This window comes from Alexandromys fortis, unplaced genomic scaffold, assembly GCF_014885135.2.
Source record: "Alexandromys fortis isolate MF-2015 unplaced genomic scaffold, M_Fortis_MF-2015_v1.1 scaffold_40, whole genome shotgun sequence".
In the NCBI taxonomy this organism is placed as follows: domain Eukaryota; kingdom Metazoa; phylum Chordata; class Mammalia; order Rodentia; family Cricetidae; genus Alexandromys; species Alexandromys fortis.
This window is the reverse complement of record NW_026067966.1, coordinates 11,356,358-11,382,299: the sequence shown is the minus strand read 5'-3', so window position 1 is coordinate 11,382,299 and position 25,942 is coordinate 11,356,358. Positions and strand designations below refer to the sequence as shown.

At 47.9% G+C, this 25,942-nt stretch overlaps 1 protein-coding gene and 2 long non-coding RNA genes across 7 annotated transcripts in view; 1 reads left to right on the top strand and 2 right to left on the bottom strand.

The window, feature by feature from the left end:
• The window catches only part of LOC126508882 (uncharacterized), a 4,891-nt gene extending 3,110 nt beyond the window's left edge, over positions 1–1,781 (bottom strand). Inside the window, exons 1-2 of the long non-coding RNA XR_007593987.1 lie at positions 1,637–1,781; positions 827–939 (exon numbers count right to left, since the gene is read on the bottom strand). This is a non-coding gene — a long non-coding RNA (uncharacterized lncRNA). The remainder of the gene's footprint in view (positions 1–826; positions 940–1,636) is intronic.
• Nrp2 (neuropilin 2) overlaps positions 1–25,942 on the top strand; it is a 113,508-nt gene that overhangs the window by 11,798 nt on the left and 75,768 nt on the right. For all 5 annotated transcript variants that reach the window (XM_050154350.1, XM_050154352.1, XM_050154351.1 and 2 more), the window contains exons 2-3: positions 3,683–3,860; positions 22,766–22,947. In XM_050154350.1, coding sequence (XP_050010307.1) covers positions 3,683–3,860; positions 22,766–22,947 — 360 coding nt within the window. The remainder of the gene's footprint in view (positions 1–3,682; positions 3,861–22,765; positions 22,948–25,942) is intronic.
• On the bottom strand, positions 4,128–22,703 carry LOC126508880 (uncharacterized). The gene is made up of 5 exons (XR_007593985.1): positions 22,585–22,703; positions 14,461–14,642; positions 13,827–14,101; positions 13,320–13,494; positions 4,128–12,766 (listed from the first exon to the last, which is right to left on the bottom strand). It is a non-coding gene; the product is annotated as an uncharacterized lncRNA (long non-coding RNA).

Sequence of the window (25,942 nt, the reverse complement as noted above, 5' to 3'; positions counted from 1 at the left end):
AGGCAAAGCTCTCCCACATATAACACATATAAAATAAATAAATCTAAAAAAAGACAAGATTCTCCCCACAGCCTGCACTACGTCTTATCATCAAATTCAGGCAATACCCTTTTCCTCTAAAACAACTCCCATTAAATTTCCTAGATGGCAGACTAATTTGTAGGGTTCTTTTGCCATTTTCTAATATCTCCTAGAGATCAACTATTACCGAGGAGCCCTGTCTAATTCAGGCTCTCTAGGAGGGCCTAAGTGAAGGGGTAGGAAATTCTTTCATCTTCAATGGTGCAGGGAGGGGGGTAGAGGAGTGGGACTTTAGAGGGGTGGGGGGAGGTTGGGGGAGGAGGTAAGGAGAGGTGGAGGGGAGGGGAGGTGGTGGTGGGTGTGGAGGTGAGGTAGAAGGGTTGGGGAGGTTGAGGGGAGGAGGTGAGGACAGGTGGAAGGGAAGGGAAGGGAAGGGAGGTAGAGGGTGGGTGTGGTGACAGAAAACCCATTGGCAGAGTCAGATGGTGTTTGACTAAGGTGATATGAGCAGGAACGAAGAGATTTAGAAAAAAATATATTTGACATTTTACTTTTCAAATAAAAGTGCGTAAGTATTTACTCTGAGGGAAAAGTCTAAACTCTGCATTAGCTTCTCTTCTCTAGAAGTTGTGTGGCGTAGAGGTGTTTCCTTGGTCCCTCTCACGCACTGACCCCTCACCTGCCCGGCTCACCCCTCAGGCTTCCCACCCACATGGATCTTGGCCCTTCTCTTTGGGAAATGAATTTGCCCGAGGTGAAAGGTGTGCACAAAATAGTTGCAAAATGAAATATCTTGTCAACTCACCAAACAGGCTCAGTGGCTCGGGCTTCATCGGGGTCTGGGTCCCTCCGTGTGTGAGACTGGCCTTAAGGGGTTTGCCCTTGAGTTCAACTTTCTCTCCACTTGGTTTGATGCCTCTGAAACAAGACAGAAAGCATTTATGAAGCTCTTTCGGAGCACAATAAAGGCCTACAAAGTAATGGGCGATCTAGCTATTCACAAGAAACTAGCTAATTCTTAATGGGACATTCAAGCCCCCCCCAACTAGAAATAAAAAGATCAATTATCAAGAAGAGATGTAGAAGGATTTAGTGTGTTTTCTTTGCAGTTTTTACTGCTGTCTTTCAAGAATTCCATTCTCTCCAAGAAAAATAGAAACAGAAATTCTAGTATTTGTCTTTGTGGATCTACGTCTGTGCCAGTGACATGTGATATTTTATGAGTGGGTGCAAACATGTGTACAGGACTGAAGTGTGACCAACTGACATGTATATGTAGTTGGTGGGAGTATCTACTTGTGTTTCTGAGTGTGAAGGCAGTCTCGGCGAGAATGCCCATTTATAAATGCATGGCTGTTGGGAAGGTCCCCAACACACAATGAGGCAGATGCTAACAAGTCCACGGGTATTTCATTAAGTGTCCTGTTTTTCTTCTGATAAAGAAATGATGTGGGGAGTGGGGAGACAGAGGAAAGCAGTAGGGTTTTCCTTTTTGCTTTCAGTTAATAAATTTCAACAGCAGGAGTGCAGAATACTGGCTACAGAGTGTGGTGGAGTTAAACAGAATTCCTTTTGTGGGGCAGTAGTTACGCTGAGTACAGATAAGAAATGAAACCTTTCTGCCAGGAAGTTGTGCTCCGACTCCGTTGCCGATCTCTGTGTATGGTCTAATTACCGAAAGCTCAACCCTGGGCTTCAGGAGCTGAGGAGAGAAAGTCTTCTTTTAAGAGTGATTGACAGAAGCAGGGGCGGGGCTTGCAGAATTGGGGAAACCAGAAGGTTACTAAACAGGAGCTCTGCTCAGGTTTCCCCCATGAGTTCCAAGACACAAAGCATGGTTTGGGTGTGAGGCCAGTCAGTTTTCTGCAAAAACAACTGGCAGGGGGTTAGCCCAGTAAAATATTCTTTCTTCTGCTCCTTTGGCGAAAGGGTTAGCCATCTAATACCTGCTTGTCTGCCTCTTCAGAGGGCTTCTACCATCCCCTTCCCCCCACGGAAGCCAAGACTAATGGGCCACCATATGACCAACTGGAAGATACTGGTGCGCATGTTGGCGGAGTGCTTTGGGGCGCCTGCAAGGCCTGCAGGCACGGGCTGCAGAGGCAAGGGAGGGGAGCTGGCTACATCTGGGTGGGAGGGATGGACCCCATTGTCCTCCAGGCCTGGGGAGGATGCAGGGTCATTAGGTAGAGGATGATTCTGTAGCTGTTAGCCCGAGGAAACGGCTCACTTTTGTTTTCCACGCAGTAGGAAATGGACCTGAATCCATTAGATTCTGGGCAGTTCAACCCGGCACAGTTTGAGCCCTTGGAAGCTAGATGCCAAAAAGGCTACTTGTGTGGATTTGTGCCCCACCACCATTGTGCAGCACGCCTATCATTTACGCGTTTAAAGCCTGTCAGGCTGGCAGTGTGCAGCAGAGGGCTGGAAGACGGTAATGCCAACAGACACGGGGGTTGGTAAAGTGCACCTGTAGAGTTAAAAATGCATGACCCATTCGCTCTTTGAGGGAACACAGGAGTGAGACCCCTGTCCTGGCCGGTGTCTGCTGAGATGTAATACATAATTCACGGGCCCATGCTGCTCCATGCAGATGGCGGTATTAAATCGTGATTGATGCTCAGAGACAAACAACGTTCACCAAGGGCTCCAAGAGGCTTCGGAATATTACTGTGTCTCTTGCGCTCCTCTGCTCTAACCGTGGTATTAAGCAAACCCCACTATTTCCCAAGAACCCCTGCTAGGGACTGCAGAAGTTCCCTCCTGGATAGACGAGAATCTTGAAATGTCATCACCTACCTTTTCTGCCTTTGAAGGTTGTCCCTTCCCTTCTGACCCACTGAGGAGAGGGGGAGCCAGTTCTACCCCTACCTCTGCCTTTCCAGAAGCACCAGCACACTCTGGTGGCCACGGAGCCAGAGGGACGGTGGGGAGAAGCACAGAGAAAGCCAAGGCGTCTGTCTGTCCACCCAACACAAAGCACCGTTGTGGAAATGCTGAGATTGGAGCCTGCAGATTCTCTGATAGAGATTCTTCCACTGGGTGTATATTGAAATAATAAATCAAATCTGTGGGGTGTGTGGAATTCAGTGTTTGGGGAAGTCTTTAAAATAAGCTTTAATCACTCTCCAGAGCCTGTTTTGGCCCAAAGCTGAAAGTGCCGCTCTGCACCTCTTGTAATTGTTGCCAGGCTTGGGTTGGTACCACAAAACCACCATCGTCAGTTCCTGGAGCCCGGCTGCTGGCTGACTGTGCTGGCCTAGGAGACACCGAATTAAATGAAGGATTTACGAGACAAAGATAGAGATGGGAGGCTTGAAGGAAGAGAGGAAGATAGCCAAGAAAGGGAGACAGGAAAAGGCAGGGAGAGTTCTTAAGAGTACACTCGTGTTTTTATAATCTCCAGCCTTGTAATTGTAATTGGAATATTTATGACCTATGCGTGTGCGTGTGTGTGTGTGTGTGTGTGTGTGTGTGTGTGTGTGTGTGTGTGTGTATGGCTGGGTGGCTACAAGGAGTGAAGAGTTGAACTAATCTCTCCCACTGAATGAATAAATAGGTTAGTCTCTCCTGGGCTACCATAAATAGTAGTGGTGGTCACCGGGAGGGAGGCTGCTGGAACTTATCTCAAGTTCTCTGGTGGTGTTGCTCTCTCTTCCAGACCCACCCTGCGGAGGTCGACTGAATTCCAAGGATGCTGGCTACATCACCTCCCCAGGTTACCCCCAGGACTATCCCTCTCACCAGAACTGTGAGTGGGTTGTGTACGCCCCCGAGCCCAACCAGAAGATCGTCCTCAACTTCAACCCTCACTTTGAAATCGAGAAGCATGACTGCAAGTAAGTGCAACCCTTCTGTCTGGGGCCTCGTGCACCGGCCAACCCTTCTGTCTGGGGACTCATGCACCGGCCACCCCTTCTGTCTGGGGGCTCATGCATCGGCCACCCCTTCTGTCTGGGGGCTCATGCATCGGCCACCCCTTCTGTCTGGGGACTCATGCATCGGCCAACCCTTCTGTCTGGGGACTCATGCACCGGCCACCATCCTTATGTTTTGTCTTTTTGTCCACGAAGGGCAATAGTGGATCCCAGCCACAATGGGACACATAAAGATGACATTCCCTTTTAGGAGAAATAGGGTGGAGCTGATTCTATGGTATTGTGAAAACTTTGTGGAATAAGGTACAGAAAACAGTGGTGCCCTGTAAGGAGAAGTTGGCAGTGGAGAGAGTTTCCATGGGGGCGGGAAGTGGGCTACAAAATCCTACTTACTGGCTCTATGATTTACGTTTCCTTGGAGAGCTCCTGCATTTCAAACGTTGCCTTATTAGGGAGCCCTGCCAGCTTCCCAGATAAAATAGTAGCTGGTCCTCAATATATCCAGCATTGGGGATTGGCTTCTGAAGGGGCTCCCCGTTACTTAAAAAGAGTAAGAAATACTGACTTGATGGAGGCAGGTTTGAGACTCCAATTGATTCTTGATGTCTACACTGCCCAGGTTACTATCAGAGATGTGGGTATGGATTTGTTCTACAAACATAGTTCCAATTGCTTTACAAATAACTAAGCCGCTCGGTCCTCACTGTGGCCCTGGGAAGTCAGTGTCATCATGATCTCTGTTTTAACACCAACGCACAAAAACACAAGAGTGGTCAGCCACTCAAGGAGACTCAGATGATCTTAGCAAAGGATATCATCTTTGGAGACGCTGTGCTGTGGGGCGTGGGCGGGGAGCAAGCAGGGTAGTCATGCGGAGAACAGAGATGACAGAGTCGTCATCAAAGGTGAGAGAAGGTACCAGTGACAGTTTTGGTCTTTGTACCATAAGCCCCAGTAAGTGTTCTGTGTTTACTTTTTGGATAAGCATTCTTTACTGTGACCAAGAACTTGTGAGTCCTGAATGATTAATAAAGGGACAACTTGTGGGGTATAAGAGAGCAAGGTATAAGAGAGCAGGCGACACTCCTGGCCTCCATTGCAGAACAGGCTTCGGTCCAGGCCAGCACTTCCTCCTTAGGAAACTAGGCCTGTCTGTAACTAGCTCTAAACTCTAGGCCTGGTGAACTGTTGTCCTTATTACCCTCCCAGGACCACTTTGCACCTACAGAATGGTTTCCTTCTCACAGGAGGTAGTCCCTGTTGAAAACCAAAAGTTTCCCGGATGGAGGCTGCATGTGATCAAGAGTCACAGGATGGGATGGGGTTTCTAATTCCAGGGCCAGGCTGGCTGCCTGGGTGACACAGCATGTAAATTCCCCTGTGTCTGTGTTACACAGACACGCCGGACACATTGACTCAGCGTCCCTGGGCTCCCACTTCCCTAACAGTGGACTTTACAAAGACTTGGGGTTAGTACAGTTTCTGGAAAAGGTATTTTGGTTCTGGGAACCTTTGGCTAGGCTACAGAAGGCTGGCACCAGCTGAATCATAGGGTACAGGGTGCCTGAGAAGGAGCGCTGAGAAATTTGACTAAGCATCTCTCTGGATGGAGAGCCAAGTTCGGTCCTGCTGACACCAGCAGAATCTCTGGGGGAAATTGCTAAGAGACTATTTTATGGATATTCACGATGACAGAGGGAAAGGGCCGGTTTTTTAAGACGGTTGGGGCCCAGATATCAAGGAACAAAGCTCGAAATACATTGGAAAGACTGAAAGACTAAGGAAGCACACTCCAGCCCCAGGACCATCCCCCAGGGTGGGGAGAGCCTGGTGTGGAGCCTTGGTCAGCAGAAGGGACACAAACCTCACCCTTGCCGGAGCCTGAAGAGAGGAAACAGGCTAGTTACAGGCTATCTCCCAGCTTCTCTGCCTTCCTAGGCAGCTTCCTGTTTTCCTCTGCTCTCCCCATCCGTGCTGCTGGCTTCAACCTAAAAGGTCGAAGAGGTCAGAAAAAGCTCTTTCTGGAATCTCTTCCCCCAGTGCCAAATTGTCTGCAAGGCTCCTCTAGGGTTAAGCTTCTTCCACTTAGTCTTGCTCTCAGTCCCCCCCCCTCACTTCTCCACTTCCCAAAGTCTGTCTCTCTCGTTAGTTCTCTTAGTCAGAAGGCCATATCTGGTCTCAGTCTTTCACTCGTGATCATTTGCACGCAGAATAAGGGGCTTTCCCCTCCCAGCGCCTTCCTCTGCTCTCCTGGGGAAGAGCACTTCACGTCACACTCCTTGACTCCTCCCCCGACACTGGACACTGCATTTTTTTTCCTCCGAAGAGTTCCTGATAGCATTCGCTATCAGAAGATATCAACCTACCATTCTTTGCATCTTGAGGACATGTTCAATTGTCTACCTCAATATTGAAGCAGTAGCTCCCTCACCAAACAGAAATCTGCCTCCATTGCCCTTCTGCAGCTGGGCAATAGCTCTTTGCAGAAAGGGGAAATGAAGGCCTTCATGACTGCCCATGTTTTTTCTTCTGCCTTCCGTTCACGCAGTTAACTATAGAAATTGCCCTTTGACCAAAGACCAGGGCCCTGACAGGAAGGATTATTCTGGTGTGTGGTACCTAAACCTTTGTCTTTCTGTAGTATGGAGTCTCTACCCCAAATGTCAAGACTGTTACTGAGCAAACCCCAGACAGATCTTTTCCTGACCACTAGTTGTTCACTTTGTTCCACCGAAGCTTGCTGTCTGCTCGGAAAATTTCGCTCACAAGCGTCAGCCGTTCTGTGCCGGTGCAATCCAAAGCCACCCTCTCTGTTAGCTTTGCCTGCCTCCTCCCTCGGGGTATCCACAGAGAGCCAAACCCGGAGCACCAGCATGCTGTCCTGGGGACCTGGTAACAGCCACAGGCAGAAGCAAAGGCTGCTGTGGCATTGCCAGCTGCCTGTGTCAAGGGACAGAAAGACAGGACTCAGGGCTGTCTGGGCAAACAAGAGAGAATCCAATCCATCCCCCCTGGGAGCAGAAGATACCAGGAGGCTGCTGCCTCGGCAGACAGAGAGGCCAATTGCTTGAGTCATCAGCCAGAGGGTTCAATGTTATGGTTTTAGAAACACACACACAAGGCTGAGTATTTTTCCATTTCTAAAGTTTGAACTGGATGTATTTTTTAAAGCACTTACCAACATGTCATCCTACAAGCACCAATCTTCAAGCAGGCATGCACACGCATGCACACACACACACACACACATACACACACACACCATTGCAGAGGCTCAACCAGAGTTAACTAAAGAGCTAGTTCCTTGAAAGAACAAGTACTTACCAAATAGGTATCTTGAAAATATTTTTAGGAAGTTCTAAAGCCACTAGGAAGCCATGAAAGTACATTTCTTAGGCCAGTGGCCTCACATGTAAGTCTGCATAGACTCAGAACAAAATGACCTCATTCATATCAAAATGAGCACTGTTGAGGAACGGTGGTTTTCTGGGTGGAGTTCCTTGGTGAAAAGTCCCAGAATGTCTTAAATTACATGCCACACTTCCCTGTTTTCTTAAAGCCAACAGTTAAGAAGAGTAATTTTTCATTCTTGACAATTCAAAATAGTGATTGCTTGCTTCTTCCTAAGCAATGGAGTCCAAGTAATGTCCTCTTTGGATGTGACTCACACTTAGGGATGTGAGCACTTGAGTGCAGTACTGGCAGAGGCCAGGAGAGGGCACAAGACCCCATCGTGAACTCCCTGATGTTGGTGCTGTGAGCAGAACTCATGGCCTCTTCAAGAGCAGTGTGTGCCCTTGAACCCTGAGCCACCTCTTCAGTCCACAGTGGGGTTCTTGTTGAGCTTTTAAACTTTAAGTCATCAGTTTACCCCTTTCTCAAAACCATGACAACTGCTTTCTTGTCTCTTGTTGATGTCATCACAGTAAGGTAACAGGCATGTTAAATGCCTTTGCACTGCATCATGGGAAATTTGAGACTATTTTATCCCAGTATTTTTCTTTTTGAACTTTTTTATTTGTTTATATTTTATTTATGAGAAGCTCTACATATGTACCCGCAGGCCAGGAGAGGGCATCAGATCCTCTTATAGATGGTTGTGAGCCACCATGTGGTTGCTGGGAACTGAACTCAGGATGTCTGGAAGAGCGGCCTGCTCTGAACTGCTGAGCCATCTCTCGGCCCTTCTCCTGGCACACTTGCCATCACTTCTTCTTATGAGGAGCCTTTCTCCTGCAGCTTTCCTCTTCTGACTTTTATTTATTTTTTCCTATGTATCAAATTTGCTATAGAAAATCTTTGCTGTCTGTGTTAAAAATTAGGTCCTGGGGTTCAAGATTTCAAGATCTTGCAAGCCAGTGCAAATTCAAAAGATCAACATTTCTCATTTGCTTCATTCGGCCAAGGTTACATTGGAGTAAAGTTGACTCCACCCTGACCAAGCACAAAACAGCACCCATAGCTCTCGAGGCTTCTGCTCTCCCCAGTGTGCTACATTCTGGGTGTGGGTATTTGACGTCTGGCCAAGTGTCCTAGCTAAACAAGGTGCTCCTGTGTTTACTTACCTGCTGAGGGACCCTCTAAGTCTTAGAAGATGTGTCTGTAGGAGACCATATTTTAAAACAAATAGCAGATTCCTGGCCTAATAAATTAACAATATGCTAAACAGAGAAAAGAAACCAGATCTCAATAGTCTGGTCCCTCCCCGCTGAACAATTAGTGTTTCCCATGCCCAGTAAACAGCCAACACCTCCAGGAACCGAACACAGCCTTCCCTCTGTGGGGACACCTGAGCTCTGACTGCACGTATTGTCCCTCCTTCCCTGCCCACTCTTCCCCTGGGCTCCTCACTCCATCTTCTTGTCTTTTATTGGCCCCTACTCCAAACCACCTTAGCTCTTGGTCTGAGTGGGCAAGCTCTCCAGTGGCACAGGCCTCCTACTTCATCTCTGAACTGCAACACGTAGCCCTGGAGGAACCGGAGTGGTTGTGTGCCAACGCTTGATTTATTGATATTTTACCATTGATTGCACCAGGGCAGAGGTAAGTGTAGTATGAACGGCGTTGGTAGGCAGGCAGGGCTGTTTTTCCCATTCTCCCATCAGAGATTACAAAAAGATCATAAAATCTAGGCTATGAATGTTGCTAACTGCTCTAACTTGTGTCTGTCACCAACAAAATGACCCAGGCCATTCACTCTATGCCCAGGAAGTTCTGAACAAGTACCTACTTAGTACGAGCTTGAGGGCCCGTTTTTGAAATATAGAGGTTGGTATACCATACCCTTTGACATGGTAGACCTTGGGATTCCAGAGTAGGAGGTGATGAGGTCATGTTGCCCCAGCTGGCATAGAACTTCTGAGCCTGGCCACGGATTGGCACTTCACAGTCTCTGTCCCAATTAATAGTGACAGGAAGGCACATGAAGTGGCTACCTTCTTTCCTGCTTGCAGTGAAGAAACATAGCTTCGCAAGGCTCAAGCAAGTGGCCTTAGACCCGGCCCTCTGAAGGAGCTGGGGAGGGATTTGAACCCTACTTTTCAATCTGCATTCTTTACTCTTAGGGAGTCTGCCTTCCCTCCCCTACGCTACATGTTATGACTGTGGCATGATGGGAACCTGGTATATGAGTCCACAGTGCCCAGATCCAGGCCAAGGCTGCAAGACGCAAGGAGGCGCCCTGGAAGAGGTGTTTCCTATACTGACCCTAGAGCAGTCTTCTAGGCAGGGGGGAGGGTGTAGGTCTAATGGCCCCAGCAGAGGGTGGCACACTGAACAACCTGAAGAGGGGCAGGCGGTCGCTCTGGGAAGCACAATCATCAACATCTCTGACCCCCATTTCCTTCACTGTGAAGATTGTAAGGGCAGGAGCAAAAGAAGGCTGCCCTTGTGACTTGTTGCTATAAACCCTCTTCCTGGCAGAAGGTGCCTGATGATATTACTTAACTCTACTTCCTGGCCAGGCCACTTCCACCTCCTCCTCAGGAGAGAGACCTAGGTCAGGAAGCAGGAAAGGCTGAGATTATGGGGCCTCTGCGCCCCACCCTCCCTGCTGTTGTAGTGTCTCTCTTCAATGTTCCCTGTGTCCAGATGTCCTTAGTGCAATGCCCGAGAGTGTGCCTTGCTCTGGGAAAGTCCAGGTAACAAGCCGGATTGAGTCCTCATCAGCGTGGTCTTACCCAGACTTTCGATCTCTCTTCTTTTCTTTGAGAGAGAAACCACATACGCATTTGGAGATGTGGCTTCAGTAGGGGTTGCCTGAAGTCAGAACAGAGCCAGTCTCTGTGGTGCAAGAGCATGCCACATGCTGGCTCAGGAGAGACCCTTGGGTTGATTACTCATGACATTGTGACAGATTTACTGCCTACCCACCACCGAAATGTTCCCATTCTCTGGGGCTCCAGCGAGCATTAATATTTTTCTATATTGCAACAACTCTCCTAATGACAGAAACAGACCCACCTCTGGGAGCATGGTGCAATAATGGGACTAACCCCGTTAGCCGGGGCCCAGCTACCAGCTGACCCGTCCGTCCGCCACAACCTTGGCCAAGGACTCCCTCTGCCCGGCAACTTCAGCTCACCCAAGAAGGGGAAAACAGCAACACACAGACTGTTCTCCTTCTCTCGCCAAGGTTAGAGAGCAGTTGGGACAACAGTTATTTCTGGCTGTTTGTTTTTAAACATTCTATGTTGCAATCCTAACTCTCGCCCTGCAAGCGATCTTCACTTTGGCTGTCTTTCTTAACAATGTGTTTTATCTTCTGATTGAGAAAATCACTTGAGATTTTGTCATGCGCGATCCCCCTTGCTCTGCCTCTCAACCTTGGCACTTTCTTGAAAGCTGTTGATCCCAGAGGAGCAGCACCTCGCCCCATGTAACTCCGTGAAATTCTCTCATCTAATTACAGCGCTGGCTGTCTCAAGAAATTCAGAGGGACAGGGAGCAGATAAAGGTGTGGAGGCGGTAAGGCAGGGAAGGAAGATAGCACGTCAAGACCTCAGACTTCTCTATAGAGGGATTTGTGTTTTCCTGTGGCCATGAGTCCCATAGGGGGAAAAAATCTGTTCTTTTTGTTTGTTTTAGAAGTAAGGAATGTAGACCTTGATGGGAGACCCTCAAGAGATAACTTAATTCCATTTTTCTATTCCTGCCTAGATAAGTCACCATGCACTCACAGGCCTTGTCTTGTCTTTCAGAGGAGAAAAAGAACTTCATAATCACCCTTCTTTAGGAGACCTTTTGGCTCACAACCCACCCCAGTTGATTGCAGAATAAATGGCTGTATTCAATTTACATCATCAAATTTTTTCCTAGAAGGAAAAATTCATGAAAAAAAAAGTTAGCCGGGTCAAAATTAAATTTTAAGAAACTAAGAAAAAGGAGAAAGAAATAGATCCAGGTTTGACTTAGGTTTGAGGGGATCCCATGATAAAAGAAAAAACGCACGATTCCTTAATGCCCTGTCTTCGTGGCTTTGTACTTGGCATCTCGGCAGTTGTCTGACTTTTTCAGCTCTGTATGTCAGAGGCCCAGACGTACGGTCGTGGGGGAAGATGATCAGTAAGACAACAGCAAACACCGATGGTGTTCCCAGAGACATCAGATATTGTCCACGTTTACCTCCCAGAGCAAGCTCTGCACCCAGCAACGATATTAGTCCCACTGACCAGAAAGAAATACTGAGGCCTTGGAAGAGCACACCCTGCACACCATACACTGCTTCTGTGTGCCTATGTCAATGCTGGCCTGACTCCTTTAGACACTGCCCTCTTTTTATAGCCTTGCTCAGCCTCTTCCTGCTGCTTGGTCACTTGTGGATGGTGCAAGGCACTCGAGGAAAGAGAAGTCTTTCTAGGTCTTAAAGGACAAGCTGGAAACCAGATTCAGTCAGTAGTCTCCTTCTGCCTTCTACTCCGCTGAACTCCCCCTCACACACAAATACACACATACACACACACACCATGCACACCATATAGGCTCACACACCACACATACACACACCATACCCATACATATGCACCACACATCTTCACACAATATACACACATCATACACACACATATGCCACACAGGCACACACACCACACATATACACATCATACCCATACCACATACACCTTACACAGGCACACACATGCTCTCGCTCTCTCTCTCTCTCTCTCCCACACATACACACTCACACCACACACTATGCACATACACACATACACCACACATACATTCTCACATGCACACATACAACACACACAGCACACATAGACCATATACACCACACACCGTAAACCCCCCCCCCCCGCAGGCACACCCCCATGCACAAACACACACGCTCACCACCCTCTTTGGGTCTCCACCACCACCTTTTCTTTCCATCTGGAATCTGAAGCTGTGAAGGCCAGTAATGGAGTGTCAGCGGAAGAAATTGATTCCTCACACACAGAGAACGCTCCTGACTTCAGTGTCAGTGGAGCTGAACCAGGTTCTGGGCGGGTGAGAGAGCCATGTAAACAGTTCATGGCTGAGCTGTCAGGGCCAAGCCCGACACCCGAGAGTGAGTGGGAGGGGAACCCTGGAACACATAATTGTTTTATTGGGAAAGAAAGCAGTAAATAATATTTCATCCCAGGGATTGGCTGTTCAAGAGGGATGAAGACTGCATAGGGGCAGAAGGAAGTGAGGCCCAGGTTTGACTGGAAGAGATTTTCTTTGTCTCAAGGTGGGAGGTTTCCTTCCTGCCCCACCCCCATTCTCCCATTATCATCATTAAAATAATTACCGTAACAATTACAGTTGATGAGCCCTCTGGTTTACGGAGCACCTTTCATCTGAAAGTTCAAAGTGATTTATCTGTGCGTCAGCCTCTGAGACTGTAGGAGGGTGAGAAAGTATTATTATTATCATTACTATTACTATCATTATTATGATTATTTTGGGGGGTCTCCTTAGGAAACTGAGATCCTGCCAGATACAAGGCTCTGCCCAACCTCAGAACAGCGGCTGGGTTAAGTGTTGGGGATGGACTTCTCTTCTGGGGTCTCCACTATGACATCCTCCCAAGCTGGCCTCTTATCCACAGGCGGCTCAAAGCCTTCCTATGCCATGGGATTCCCACTGGTCGCTCCTATGGTGCCCAGACAGCCGGCAGATCCATACACAAAACAAATGGCCTGTTTATAGCTTCAGGATAAATACAAGTCCATTAAGTCCAACCCATACTGTTTCTTTCCATCCATCTCGGAGACTTCCGGCAACCTGCTTCTCTTGTGGATAGAAGTGTGTACTTTCTAGACATATTTTTTCATGGTTCAGTGGGACTGTCTAACAGCACCCACAGTCCCTAGTGCTGTCCATGTCCAACCAAGCCTGGGCTTCCACCCAGAGCAGCATTTCTGCCGTGCTTTCCTGACCCGACTGACTTACCGAGTGCAGTCAGGACACACATCAGGGCGCAGGGTCCAAGTGGCTCTTCCAGAGGAGGAAGTAGTTCCAGATGACTGGCCACCAAGGGCTACATTCAGAATCTCCACCCTGGCGTGGCAACAGCCCCTTCCTCCTGGACATTAGTGTGTGACCGTCATTTCCACACCTCTGTAACCTGAAGCGCCAAGAGAACAGGATCCCAAATCAAGGTGTCACACCTGCCACCCGCTCCCAAAGGCCAGGGTGCCCCTGTCCTGGAATTCTTCAGAGCACATTTTTCAGACAAGTTTTACGTCTTCCAAGTTTTGTTATACAGAGCCTAGGGGGATATTAAAATAACTGGAAACCCATCCCCGGAAAATGCAGATGAACTCTGACACAGTGATTGGGTCCCTGTTGCCTAGCTCTCTTGTTCCCAGCAGGCTTCCATTTTTCGGACAGATGGGAGGTTATGATTTCTCTCTTACAATTGGCTCCACCGGGAGGCAGAGTTAGTGAACTCCTTACCCAGAGGGAGCTGTTCTCTCAGCCAAGTGAAGGGATGCTGCCAGCACACAGGGCCCCAGGATGACGTGCTCTCGTTTCCCCTCAATGACTACCAGTTGCCTTACGCCCCTAGTCGGTCCCAAGAGGTGATGAGGTACGAGCCCTGTGCCCATTTATGAGGTGAGGTAAATCAAGGTAGAACATGATAGATCCAGGCTAGCATGAGACAACTCAACAAGTCTCGGCTCTGTTGGGTACCACTTTCAGCATCAGAGCATGAGTTGTTGCTGCTGCCTCTGAAAAGAAAGAAGTGAATGTAAATCGTGGGGGTTCTTCTTATCTTCTTAGTACTCTGGTATTCTTATCTTCTTAGTACTCTGGTATCATTACAAAATGCTAGCAAGGGATTCCTGAAGTGGACACCAAAGGACAGAGGTTCTATAGTCACAGAACAGACTAAAGGAAGTCTGACAATCGTGCCCAAAAGAGTCAGCCTCCATCCTTCAACTTCACCAGTTGCCTAAAAGCCATCCCTTACGTAAGTGTTCCATCCCAGCAGCCCCCTGAGTGCAGAAGTCCAGCAGATCAGTAGCTTTGTGGCCTCAGGAATGCACTGCTGGGAAGCCAGAGCAGAGGGGAAATAGTGTGTACCTACAGGGTCAGGGCAGAAGTGTTGGAGGCTTTGTTGTGTGCCCTTCACTTTCTGAAAGTTATCCACAGCAAGGCTTCTCAGAGCTGCGTCTGGAGCAGCCTGCTTCCTCACGTTGAGAGTGTTCTTGGCAGCCTGCAACCTGAGGAACAATGAGATTCTGCGGCCTCTACATCATCCCAGGGCTTCTGTGGAAAAACAAGCAGCAATTATAAATAGATGGTATTTGCACTTTCCACTTTCTTGCCTTCAAGGTTTTTTAGAATAATTCCTCCAGTTTGTTTTGGGTTATTCTCTGTGCATACTTCCTTTGCTGGGTGGTCAGATTTCCTCTTTTCTAACAAGCTTGGTGGTGACCCTGGCTGGGAGGGGACTGCAAACGAAAAACTGCAAACATCAGAGATTTGTGCTCTGAAGAAACGAAGGAAGAGAATGCAACCGCAAACAGCTGCTGTGGAAACGGCACTGGGTGCTGATGCAAACACACAAACAATCCTAGAGTGTTGGGAACGCAGAGGTACATGAATAATAATGATGACACTAGCCACGGTGGCCACTTCTACTCAGTGAGGATGGACTGTATGTCAACTGGGATACCCAGCTACTCGTGTGCCTCAGCTCAGTTGACTGAGGGCAGAATGGGCGCCCCACTGCTCACAACACAGCAAAAGAGACTGGAAGTATGAACCAGTGGCGGTGGGGTGTCCTAGCACACAGGCCCTCAGGCCCTAGGTTCAACCCAGCACCATTTAAAGACAGATAGATATATAGATAGAAAGATAGATGATGAGAGAGAGAGAGAGAGAGAGAGAGAGAGAGAGAGAGAGAGAGAGAGAGAGAGAGAGAAAAGAACTTTCCAGACTGGAAATGTATCCCAGTTGATAGAATGTTTGCCCAGAATACACAAATCCCTGGGTTCACTTCCCAGTGCTACATAAAGTAGACAAGGTATACACCTCTCTACCCGCCCTCCACTGCCCCAATCACCATCTCCCATCCACCCCCACCCCCCACACACACACACACACACACACACACACACACTCAGGAGATAAAAGAGGGCAGGCAGGAGTTCAAGGCCATTCTCAATAACAAAGAAGGGTCAACCTATGCTACCTGCAATCCTGTTTTAAAACAAACAAAACCCAGTAAGTAGCTTTGAACCCGTCCCTGGCAGCCTGGATCCAGATCCCAGGCTCAGAACTTCAAGACTGAAATAATTCTCCAAACTCAAGTACATGGATTTGTGCAAAAGGTAGATTTGTGGAAGTCCACCCCCAAGGTTGGCAGCGCTGGACTGTAGCTAATGCTGTAGCTAGGGTTGTTCATGGTATCTTTTCTAACTCCAGGATGCCGTGTGTGTGTGTGTGTGTGTGTGTGTGTGTGTGTGTGTGTGTGTGTGTGGTGTGTACACAAACGCAGCTCATCTCTCACCCACCCTTACCACCGTGTCTTGTTAACATGGTGGCTGTAATAAAAATAAAACCTCTCTCTCAGGCATCAGGGTCTTTGCTGGACCTGAGTGGGGCTGTTGTTATCTCATTTTGTAGATGAACAACTGAGACCGGGTGAAGGAACGTGTCTTATCTCCAGCTTCGCTAGTGGCTAATGCCACAGACAAACTGGCTCTGTTCACAAAGTCCACTTCTTGTGCCTTTCCCCAGAGTACATCATGGCTTCTTAGACATGGATCTGTATAATAGTTATTTCAGCTTGGTCTTATCGCAGATCCCGTCCCTAGAAAAATATACCTGCATGGGAAGACACAAAGCTTCAGAGTGTGATGGTAGGGGCTGCATGGACCATATTGGAGATCTGTGGACTTAGAATATGTGGATGGCACTTGAAGCTCTTCTAAATACACTGGATCCTATTTTCTCACTCGCTGGGCCATATGTTCGCATTCGAGTGTACACACGCTTATAAAAATACTGCGCTTACAGAAATTAATATGTTATTCCATCTGAACACTGGAGCTGCATTTTCACCATTTCCACTGGGCAAATCTTACAGCCACACATTTCAAACCTGCTCGCTGTTCTCACTGGTGGCCTGTCTATCACTGTTCTCACTGGTGACCTGTCGTCTATAAACTTTGGCACGTCCTGCAGGCTTAGGTTAATCGGGATGGCTAAGTAAAAAGAGCAAGGTTCTGTGAAGCTGCTTTCTACTTCTGCCCACTTTATAGAAACCTAAGGATAGAAGGCTTCTTCCACCTGGCCCCTCTCCTGCCTTTGTGCTGCAGCAATCTGATGTATCCAGATAATGAAGCAAAGGAAAGGAGGTGAGGTCTGTGTGCCAAGGGTTCAAATCTCACCTCTGACCCTTCCTCATTGTGAGTTTGGGCTGTCAACCTGAGTCTCCATTTTTGCTTCTGTAGATGAGTGGTAACCATGACCAGTCCATTCTGTATTAAGTTAGGATTAAATGAAACAATATCTTAACTGATGGGTCCGGCCCCATAGTAACCACTCAGCAAAATACGGTGACGTTCCATTGATTTGCTTACTAAATGAACAACAATGGAAGACAGAAATTCAAGGAAATGAAATGTACTTCTTTATAAAGAGCTAGTCCAACAGCAAGGCGATTTCTCCGTAAAGGCTGGACCCAAGAAGCAGGTGGCCTGGCTCTGGGCCTGTGTTGGCCAGAGACCTCAACACTGTGCCGACCCACAGGGCGGCTCCCCGAGTCTCAGGAGGCTTCTTTGTTGGGAGGTTTTAGGCGCTGCAAGTGGCTGTGATGGCATTTCCTCCGATTTTCCCTGCAGGTTTTAATGTAAGGATTAATAAGACAGTGTTTGTAGCTGTCTTTGAGCTTTCTGGAAGAAAGGCACTCCGGGAGGTGGCAAATTCTCTGGCCTGGATAATCCACTCATGAAATATGGAACTTTGAAAGTGTGAGAAAAATCTCCAATCACTTTGACAGCATTTTAATTATAGTTGATTTGTTTGCCGCTAATAGTGAAAATGCTGTCAGCAGGATCTGAGATGTTTCTTCTCCACAAAATGTTATATTTCGTGCCTTTGTGGCACGAAGCAGCATTTAGGTTTCCACATACCACCAGAATAGCTCAGGAGACGCGCTAGGGTGCAAAGTCAGAAGATACACCAGGGGCAGACCCACCGTGCCCGGAAAAAGCATATTCTGATACACAGCACCAACTGCAAATCCCTTCTTCATTTAGTCCCTCAATATGCGGGATCCCTGTTTGTGTCGCAGACCCCAAAATATCCCACTGTAGCCTCCCCCTGCTTCCTCCCTTGTGCAAGAGACAGGAGTTAAAGAAATAGACAAGATGCAGGTAAACCTTTCCATAAGGAGATAAGCAGAGGAAGGGTCCGCCTCCTGAAAGAGAAGGGCAGGGCAGGCCTGAAAGAAGGGAATGGGACACAGGCAGAGCTAATGAGTACGGCAGACACAGGAAAGAAAGGGGCAAGGGCCCGAAGATTGGGAACATCCTCGATCTGTGTCATAAACATCAGCAGCATGAAGGGAGGAAGGGCCTGCCTGCCAAGGAATCCAGTTTCTCTGGGTGCAGGCATCCCTGTGTTCAGATGCAAATCCCGAAGTTGAGTGTGACACCCTTATAGGACCTAAGAATTTTGCTTTTGGTATACTCCCTTCCCCCACAGACATCTGTGTACCCAGAAAGGCAGACGAGACCTAGTTTAGACCTTAAAGGTCTCTTAACAAGGGCCTTAGCCAGGGAGCTCTTCCACACCCTCAGCAGTAGTCAGCCATATCAGGTGACAACCTGGGAGAGTGAGAGATGGATGCCAAAGAACCTGTTTCCATGTTTGCCAGGGATGGGAGGGAGACATGAAGATACTGCCCCCCCACTCTCTCCCCTTGGACTCAGAAAATTGATTCCACTGTCTAGATTTCCATGCCACCCCCGACCCATGTGGATTTGAGGAGACACAATGAAGACTTCGAGGCTAAAGGAGAAAGCAGAGGTGGCATTCTCTAGACAAGCCCCGCCCGTGCAGATATCAGCAGCTGTACAGAACGAGAAAGTACTCGAGGACCATAGAGAAAGATCAAGAGTGAGGTAGAGGTGGCTACCTTGGCTCAGGGGAAGAAATAAATAACCAAAATAATAAGAGGTAGTGTTAAAGCTTCGAAAGGAATTTTTTCATTTGAGAGAGATTATGGATAATGAAATACAAACACTGTAGTTAATATGTCTGTTAGCTGCTTGTGTTGGCTTCTGGGAGGCAGTAATGGGCTGGGCGAGAGGGCAGCTTTCAAGTCGGCCCGTTTCACTGTCCTTGGGGTGAAGCTCAAGTCTGTACCCCAGATTTCTTGCTCAAACAAACACTGGAGATTCAAGGCTGCGCACAAAGCTTGTATTTATTCCAAAGCCACAAACTTCCTGAGCCTCCTCAGAGCCCTTCACAAAAGAACCTGACAACATGGAAATTTCTGAGGAGATTTGCTCCAGCTGCAGCAAATCCCCAATAATAAAAAATTTCCCCAAATGGGTCTGTCACATGGGAGGTAAATGAGATATTCTGGATGAAGTCAGCGTGTCACTTGAAGTGTGCCCTTTATAGCAAAAGACCAGCCAGAAGGTCACATGGTTAAGTGGACTTGTCCACAGGGTGCAGCCAGGACCCTGGAGCGAGAAGGAACTTGCCTGCCGACTTGTAACTCCTGTCTCTCTCTCATGTGTACTTGATAGAAAAATCCAGTTTCCTAAGAAGTTCAAGTTCAAGGTTATTTGCTTCACAAAGAGACTCATGGAGGAGGAGGTGGTGGGGGAGATGGAGGGGTTCCCTTTAATTCACAAGCACACACACACACAGAGAGAATTGGTACTGGCTTAGAGGAACCGTTATTTAAATTGTATGGCCTTCACTGTGGGTAGGTGTTGTGTGTATGTGTGTGTATGTGTGTGTGTGTGTGTGTGTGTGTAAACATGGAGTTGTTGCTGGGCAAGTCTCTCTCTCTCTCACCGCGCACACACACACACACACACACACACACACACACAAAGCCTGAGGGAGGCCTGATCACTAAGTAAACTGAGGCAAGCTCTGAGCAATGGCGGTTGGTTGTTGGTAGCCCTGCCTCCTGGCTGATTCTGTCAATCCTCTAAATGACTCCGCCCACTTCTAAGGACTAGCCAGTATGGTGGCAGGGCCTCTCTGTCCTTTGTAGAATAATCACCAACACAAAACCAGACTTTTGTTTTTGTTTTTTATTCTATTTTTAAATATTATTTACTGAGTACGCTATGTGAAATTCTATTCCTGGGTTTTTGGACATGCCATGTCTCACGAGGCCCTCATTCTGCACACCCCAGCTCAGAGAGAAGGGTAATAAGGTGATAGTGGGAAAAAATCCACACCTGTGTCTGCTAACTTTGTTTTCCACTTATTGGGTCTTTGAGACAGACTATTATGTGGCCCACATTGACCTTGAACTCTGATCCTCCTGCTTCAGCCCCCAAATGCCGGGATTTTTGGCAAGTTCCACTATGTTCATCCCTGCTAAATCCTAAGGGCTTGTTTTTCTTAACATTTCTGCTTTAAAAACTTAAGGAATGTAGCTTTATTTTTATGAGTCTGTCTTATTAAAGAAATGTGAACTTATAATAATTCAGATAACAGAAGGAAACAAAGAAGGCGCAATCAGCCTGTCAATGACGTGTCTCTGCCAGTATTTTAGATGTAGTTTTTCAAATGCTTTCTGAATTCTTATGCAGGAAAATAATGCTTACATTTTAAAATGGACTTTAAAAATCTGTTCTTTTTGCATTAATAGTATATAATGCAATCTTTGTATAAAAAACAACCCAGTCCTGCCATACTATTTTCTGTAGCAACTGAATATTTCACCTTATAAATATAGCAGAATTAGTTAATCTCTCTGTCTGGTTGGATTTTTCAACACAATGCTATCTATAAAGGAAGCATCTTCTCATTTATAATATACTTTTAAAAATTCACGACGATGCACACACATCTGTACATGACCCTTTGATTGTTTTCTTGGTGGAAAAATGTCCTAAGGATTCTGGTTTAAAGGCTACAAATATAGTAACTTTCTTCGCTCGCATTTGCCCCAAAAGTACCTTCCAAATGTTTAAAGCGATTTACATCTCCACCTTCACTGTGCCAATATCCCCAAGACCTCTTTCTCTTCAGACAGGCGGAGTCTATGTATAGGCCCCAACCTCTCTGCTCCCGGGAAATGGGTGTGGGAATTTGACTGGTTCGCTTTCTCAACCAGAGTGCTGGACCACAGAGCCATTCTTTGTGCACATTAGGTTCAGTCAGGCAAAGCTCACGACTGAAGGAGGGGGCTCCTAATAGCTCTCTTTTAGGGTTGCAGCCTTCATTTGAAAAGTATCTACTCAGTGTGTGTGCAGGAGTCAGGGCACCGTGTGAAGCCAGAGGGCAATCTTGGGCTCCACTATATCCAGACTTAGCTGGCTTAAGAGGCTCCTGGTCAAGTCCTCACGCTTGGACCCCAATCACTTTTCCCTCTAAGCCATCTCCTCAGCCCTATTCCCCCTATTATTATTATTTTTTTGAGGCTCAGAAAGATTAAAAGCTTAATTTTTCCAGTTCTTTTGCTTAGAAAAAGAAGTTTTTAGTGGATATAGCTTTATTTTACAGATGGGTGGCTTATTAAAGAACTGTAATTTGGGCTAAGAAATGGAATGAAATCCCCCCCATGCCCCCAAGTCTAACCCCAGGTCTGGGATCTAGCACCCAGAGAAGGGAGTTCGTGAGGAGTGAGTAAGGGCTGCTTGACTTGTGTTCACACTTCTTGCTGCGCCATTGCTCAGCTGACACCTCTGGCTTAACTAGGAGAGGAACAGCAAGGCGGGGTTTTCCAGAAGGGGTTGGGAATTTCCCTGAAGAGCAAACAAGTGTCTTTTCGCTTTTGTTTTGGAATTGAGGAAGCTTACTTTCAAAATCAGTACTATCCCCCACACTGAAAAAAAAAATCCCAGATTTGAGTAGCTCCTCCACCCCACCCCACCCTGGGCCTTTGGAATCCGGCTAACTCACCAGAGCTCCGGTGGAAGCCCCTATCTCACTAGCTCCACCTCTCTGGAGGAACCCAACACCAGCCTTGCTGTGGTTGCAGGAGTCCAAACCTCCAGGGCCTCAGGAGAAACTGGCCCTGGTAACAGACTCCTTCTTCCTCCTTTACAGCAAGCTGAAGTACGGCCCCTGGAGGCTGAGGTTCCAACCCCTTGTGCAGGCCACCAGCTCCCACAGACCTGTGTGACAGGAGCCTTAGGCCACACCCCAGGGGCTACATTGTCAGTCCCTTCCTTATCCACATGGAGGGAATGTCTTATGTGTTGTTTTTTACAGGCTGATGCAAAATAAATCAGGGGAGAGGGAAGAGGGGGAGCCGGGCTTTGAAGAAGAGTCCCACTTGGGCTGTGGGAGTTAAGTAGTAACTGGAAACATACAAGTTCAGAGAAGCTGGAGGGTCATTGCTGGGCATGCACCGCAGCTGGGAAAATGTGCCCATCAAGGTGGGCATCGGTCTATGAACCTGGCCAAGAAAGACTGTGAGGCATCTATGTCCATGCCAGGCCCATCTGACTCAGTCTGAAAGAGCACAGGCCACTGATTGGGGCAGACCAGCCAGCCATTGTGGGTGCACAGACAAGGTCGCTAGAGAGTCGCCAGACTTTGGGGGGAAGTTTTTACTGCCTCATCTGAGTTAGCGCCAGCCAGTCCTCTCTGAAACCATGTTGACTAGATAGTGTTGATGGGACCTTTGTAGGCAAAACTCAGGGAAGAAGGTAGCCTGCAGATGGGGACACTGCCAAATAAGAACAGGAGGTGATGGCCCAGGAGAACACGAAATCAGGGCAGGGGGCAGGAGAGAAGACACCGCTGAAGCATCCCCAGGGTGCCAGTCCTGACCTGTAGTTTCCATCCCATCTTCTCGCGCACGCTGGAGCAGCAACTGTTTTCCTCCACCTGCCGCACTCGTGGATTCTCACGTTCAAGGCAATGACAGAGTTAAGGAGAGACAAAGATTTAGAGGGGTCACAATGGAAATAAAAGTATGAGCTGCTGCCACCCAAGGACAAACAATGCTTGCTCTGAGATCCTGAGAGAACGAGGCGCCTCTCACCCATGCACTCACGCGGATATAGCTTGAAAGCAACTTCCCGCGTCTGTGTTTGCCTGTGTGCCAAAGCAAGCGGCTTGCCCTTTGAGGATCACTGCAGCACCTGAGTGTCTGGAAGAATGGGGATAATGGTCCTTCCCAGATCTTCAGAATGATCTTTTTGTTCATCTGTGTCCTTTTCGCTGTCCCCACCTAGGTATGACTTCATTGAGATTCGGGATGGGGACAGTGAGTCAGCTGACCTCCTAGGCAAACACTGTGGGAACATCGCCCCACCCACCATCATCTCCTCTGGCTCCGTGTTTTATATCAAGTTCACGTCAGACTATGCCCGGCAGGGGGCAGGTTTCTCCCTACGCTACGAGATCTTCAAAACAGGTCAGTGGGGTCGGGGAGTAGAGGTCAGAGATGGGCATCATCGGGAAGGTAGGACAAAGCGGGGGAGACCTGGTCTGCAGACAGCATCACGTGGGAGGGCTTCAGACATATGGCTTCGCTGTGGTGGCCGGTGAAGAGACATCTAAGGTGGACCTAGGAAGGTCTGAGGAGAACCTGGAAATGCCTCATATGAAAAGGCAGGTCAGGTGACTTCCAACTTGAGGGGAGAGACGAGGCAACAATCCAGAGGGTACTGGAGGGTGGGAGGGGTAAACACAAGAACATCTCTTGAGAGAATTGGACTTTTGTGTTTTTAAAATCAGGCTGTTCTTCATGGCTGGACTTGGTTGAACTTTATTCCCACTCCTTCATGGTTTAATACTGTCTTTATTTGGAGTTACATGGTGCTGGAGGACATAATCTTTTCACTGTTTAGGGCTTCTGAAGATCTCACCATGACCCCTAGAATGAGGTCAGTCATTGCTTTTAAATTAAATTATGATTCCAAGACATTCTCCTTGGCCATCCATTTACCACGCTATACACTGAACTCCTATTTTTTCCATATGCCACGGAGTCAGATGGTCTGAAGATCTAATGAAGGACATTGGAAATGGGGGCAGAAAACATAACACTGCTTGGGGTTGACTGCTGGACCCCATCTGTCTCAAGGCCGTTATGGGCAGTCCTAACTTCTGCCGTCACTAGGACCGCTCTCACCTGAAGGTGCCATGTTAGGTCCTCTTCCCCTCTCCCAGTGGCATGTCCTTCTGTCTTGTGTCAGTTCCCACAATGGCTGAGGGAGGAATGTCCTCCTTTCCTGCCCTCTCCTTACCTCAGCAGCTCTGCCCCCATCTTTGCGCGTTTTCTTTCTTTAGGAGTCCAGGTTTTATAACTCCTACGCGGAGCCTGAGTCCAGGTGATGTTGTCACCCTGTCGTTGAGAAACCCAAGTCTGGCACCTGTTAAATTCAGGGCAGAGGGAGCCATTCATCTGTATTTTGTTTTCTTTTTTCGTTAAATAGTTCTTGGAAGGAAGTGGTGGCTGTTGAAAGTACTTTTTATATCTACTCTGTCTCAATATTTGATGGTCTTGTCTGCCTTTGAAGGAAGAATCAAATGAAGGGGTGTGGTTAGCAGAACTGGATTGTGTCAGAGTGGGGGCCCTACGCTATGGTCTATGATGGCCCATCCGCCATGCATTTTCATGTTTCTGGCCACAGTAAGGACTCAGGAACTGATCGGTGTGTCCTGGCTGGGGCTGGTGTGAGCCCCCTTCATAGCTGGAGTCGCATCTCTTTGGGTCCCAGTGCAAGATGCAGACCAATGCACCGGCTCCAGTGAGCATTCTCTGCCGAGTGTTCTAGAAAGAAGGGATGAGGAGCTTTTCTTGTCCTTGGCTTGTGGGAAAGGCGGGCAGACAAATCCTCTCCACACAGGTACTCCATCAGTGTTATTGGTGATATTTAAAGGAAGATTGTACTACGACTAAATGTTATGTGAGGACACATGTCACTTGTTACTGTTCTGGAAATGCAATTGAGGAACTCTGTAACCTAACAAAAAATCAGTCCCAAGTGCTGAACCCATTACTCAGTTCCACTGCCTTAACCTCAGAAGGAAATCAGATCACACAAGACCTTCCAGGGAGCTGGCCAAGGGAGTCAGAACAAGAGGGAGCGAGGCACTTAAACTCATCTCTGGTCTCATGGCTCTTACCTCAGTGTTTCCCAAAGCACGACGCCACACTCTCCAGAAAGTGACAGAAATGGAAAACGTTCATTCCATCCATCACACAAATGTGAGCATTAAGAGATAAACACATGAGCATGATTCAGCCTGCTGTTTGGTGGCATGCAGAAGAATTTTAAATAAGGCAGCAAGTCTGTGAAGAGCCTTAAACAATTGTAACCGTCAAGAGAAAAGTAGGTGGCGGGCTGGAGAGATGGCTCAGAGGTTAAGAGCATTGCCTGCTCTTCCAAAGGTCCTGAGTTCAATTCCCAGCAACCACATGGTGGCTCACAACCATCTGTAATGGGGTCTGGTGCCCTCTTCTGGTCTTCAGGCATACACATAGACAGAATATTGTATACATAATAAATGAATAAATATTAAAAAAATAAAAGAAAGAAAAGTAGGTGGCTTGAGCGTGGAGCAGTGGGGCAGCCATTTTCAGGATTAGGATCATCCCTGGAAGAGATGCTCTAATGACAGCCCTGCCCAAAACCACATGGCTGGGAGTGGATAAAAGGAGAGAGCCCAAGAGCCTCCTCGGGGCCATCTGGCCCATCAGCAAGGCTGGCTATTGGTAAGAAGGTCAGTCCAGTAAAAATAAAACACAGGAATGCACAAGGGAGCAAAGCGTCACAGGTGAGATGCTTAGGACGGCAGACGTTCTTCCAGGTAGGCGCCTTGTCTCCTGTCCCAGTTTCCAGAGCTGCAGTCCTGGGAGGAAATACACAGTTTACATCATCCACAGAACATGAAAGAAATGGTTGGACAAGCTAAAGAAATCCAAACACACACAGCCATGTTTGCCAGTCAGATTCGTAAAAAGAAAGAGGGAAACTGTAAACACAAATAAGCAAACAGCCACACAGAAGGCCCTGGAAGCTTGGCTTTCCCCAGGCTCTGCCACAGGGTACACCGAGGGGCACACTCCCGCAGAGTTACACCGAGGGGCACACTCCCGCAGAGTTACACCGAGGGGCACACTCCCACAGAGTTACACCAAGGGGCACACTCACGCAGAGTTAAACCGAGGGGCACACTCCTGCAGAGTTACACTGAGGGGCACACTCTTGCAGAGTTACACTGAGGGGCACACTCCCGCAGAGTTACACTGAGAGGCACACTCCCACAGGGCTGGGGCAATCGGAGCACACGGGTGGAGTGGAAGGTCTTGGCTGCCCTAAAGCAAGGACAAAATATTGTTGACATCACCAAACTGTCTCACCTGGAAAAGGGTAAAGCAGAAAAAGATTGCAGACCTAAGC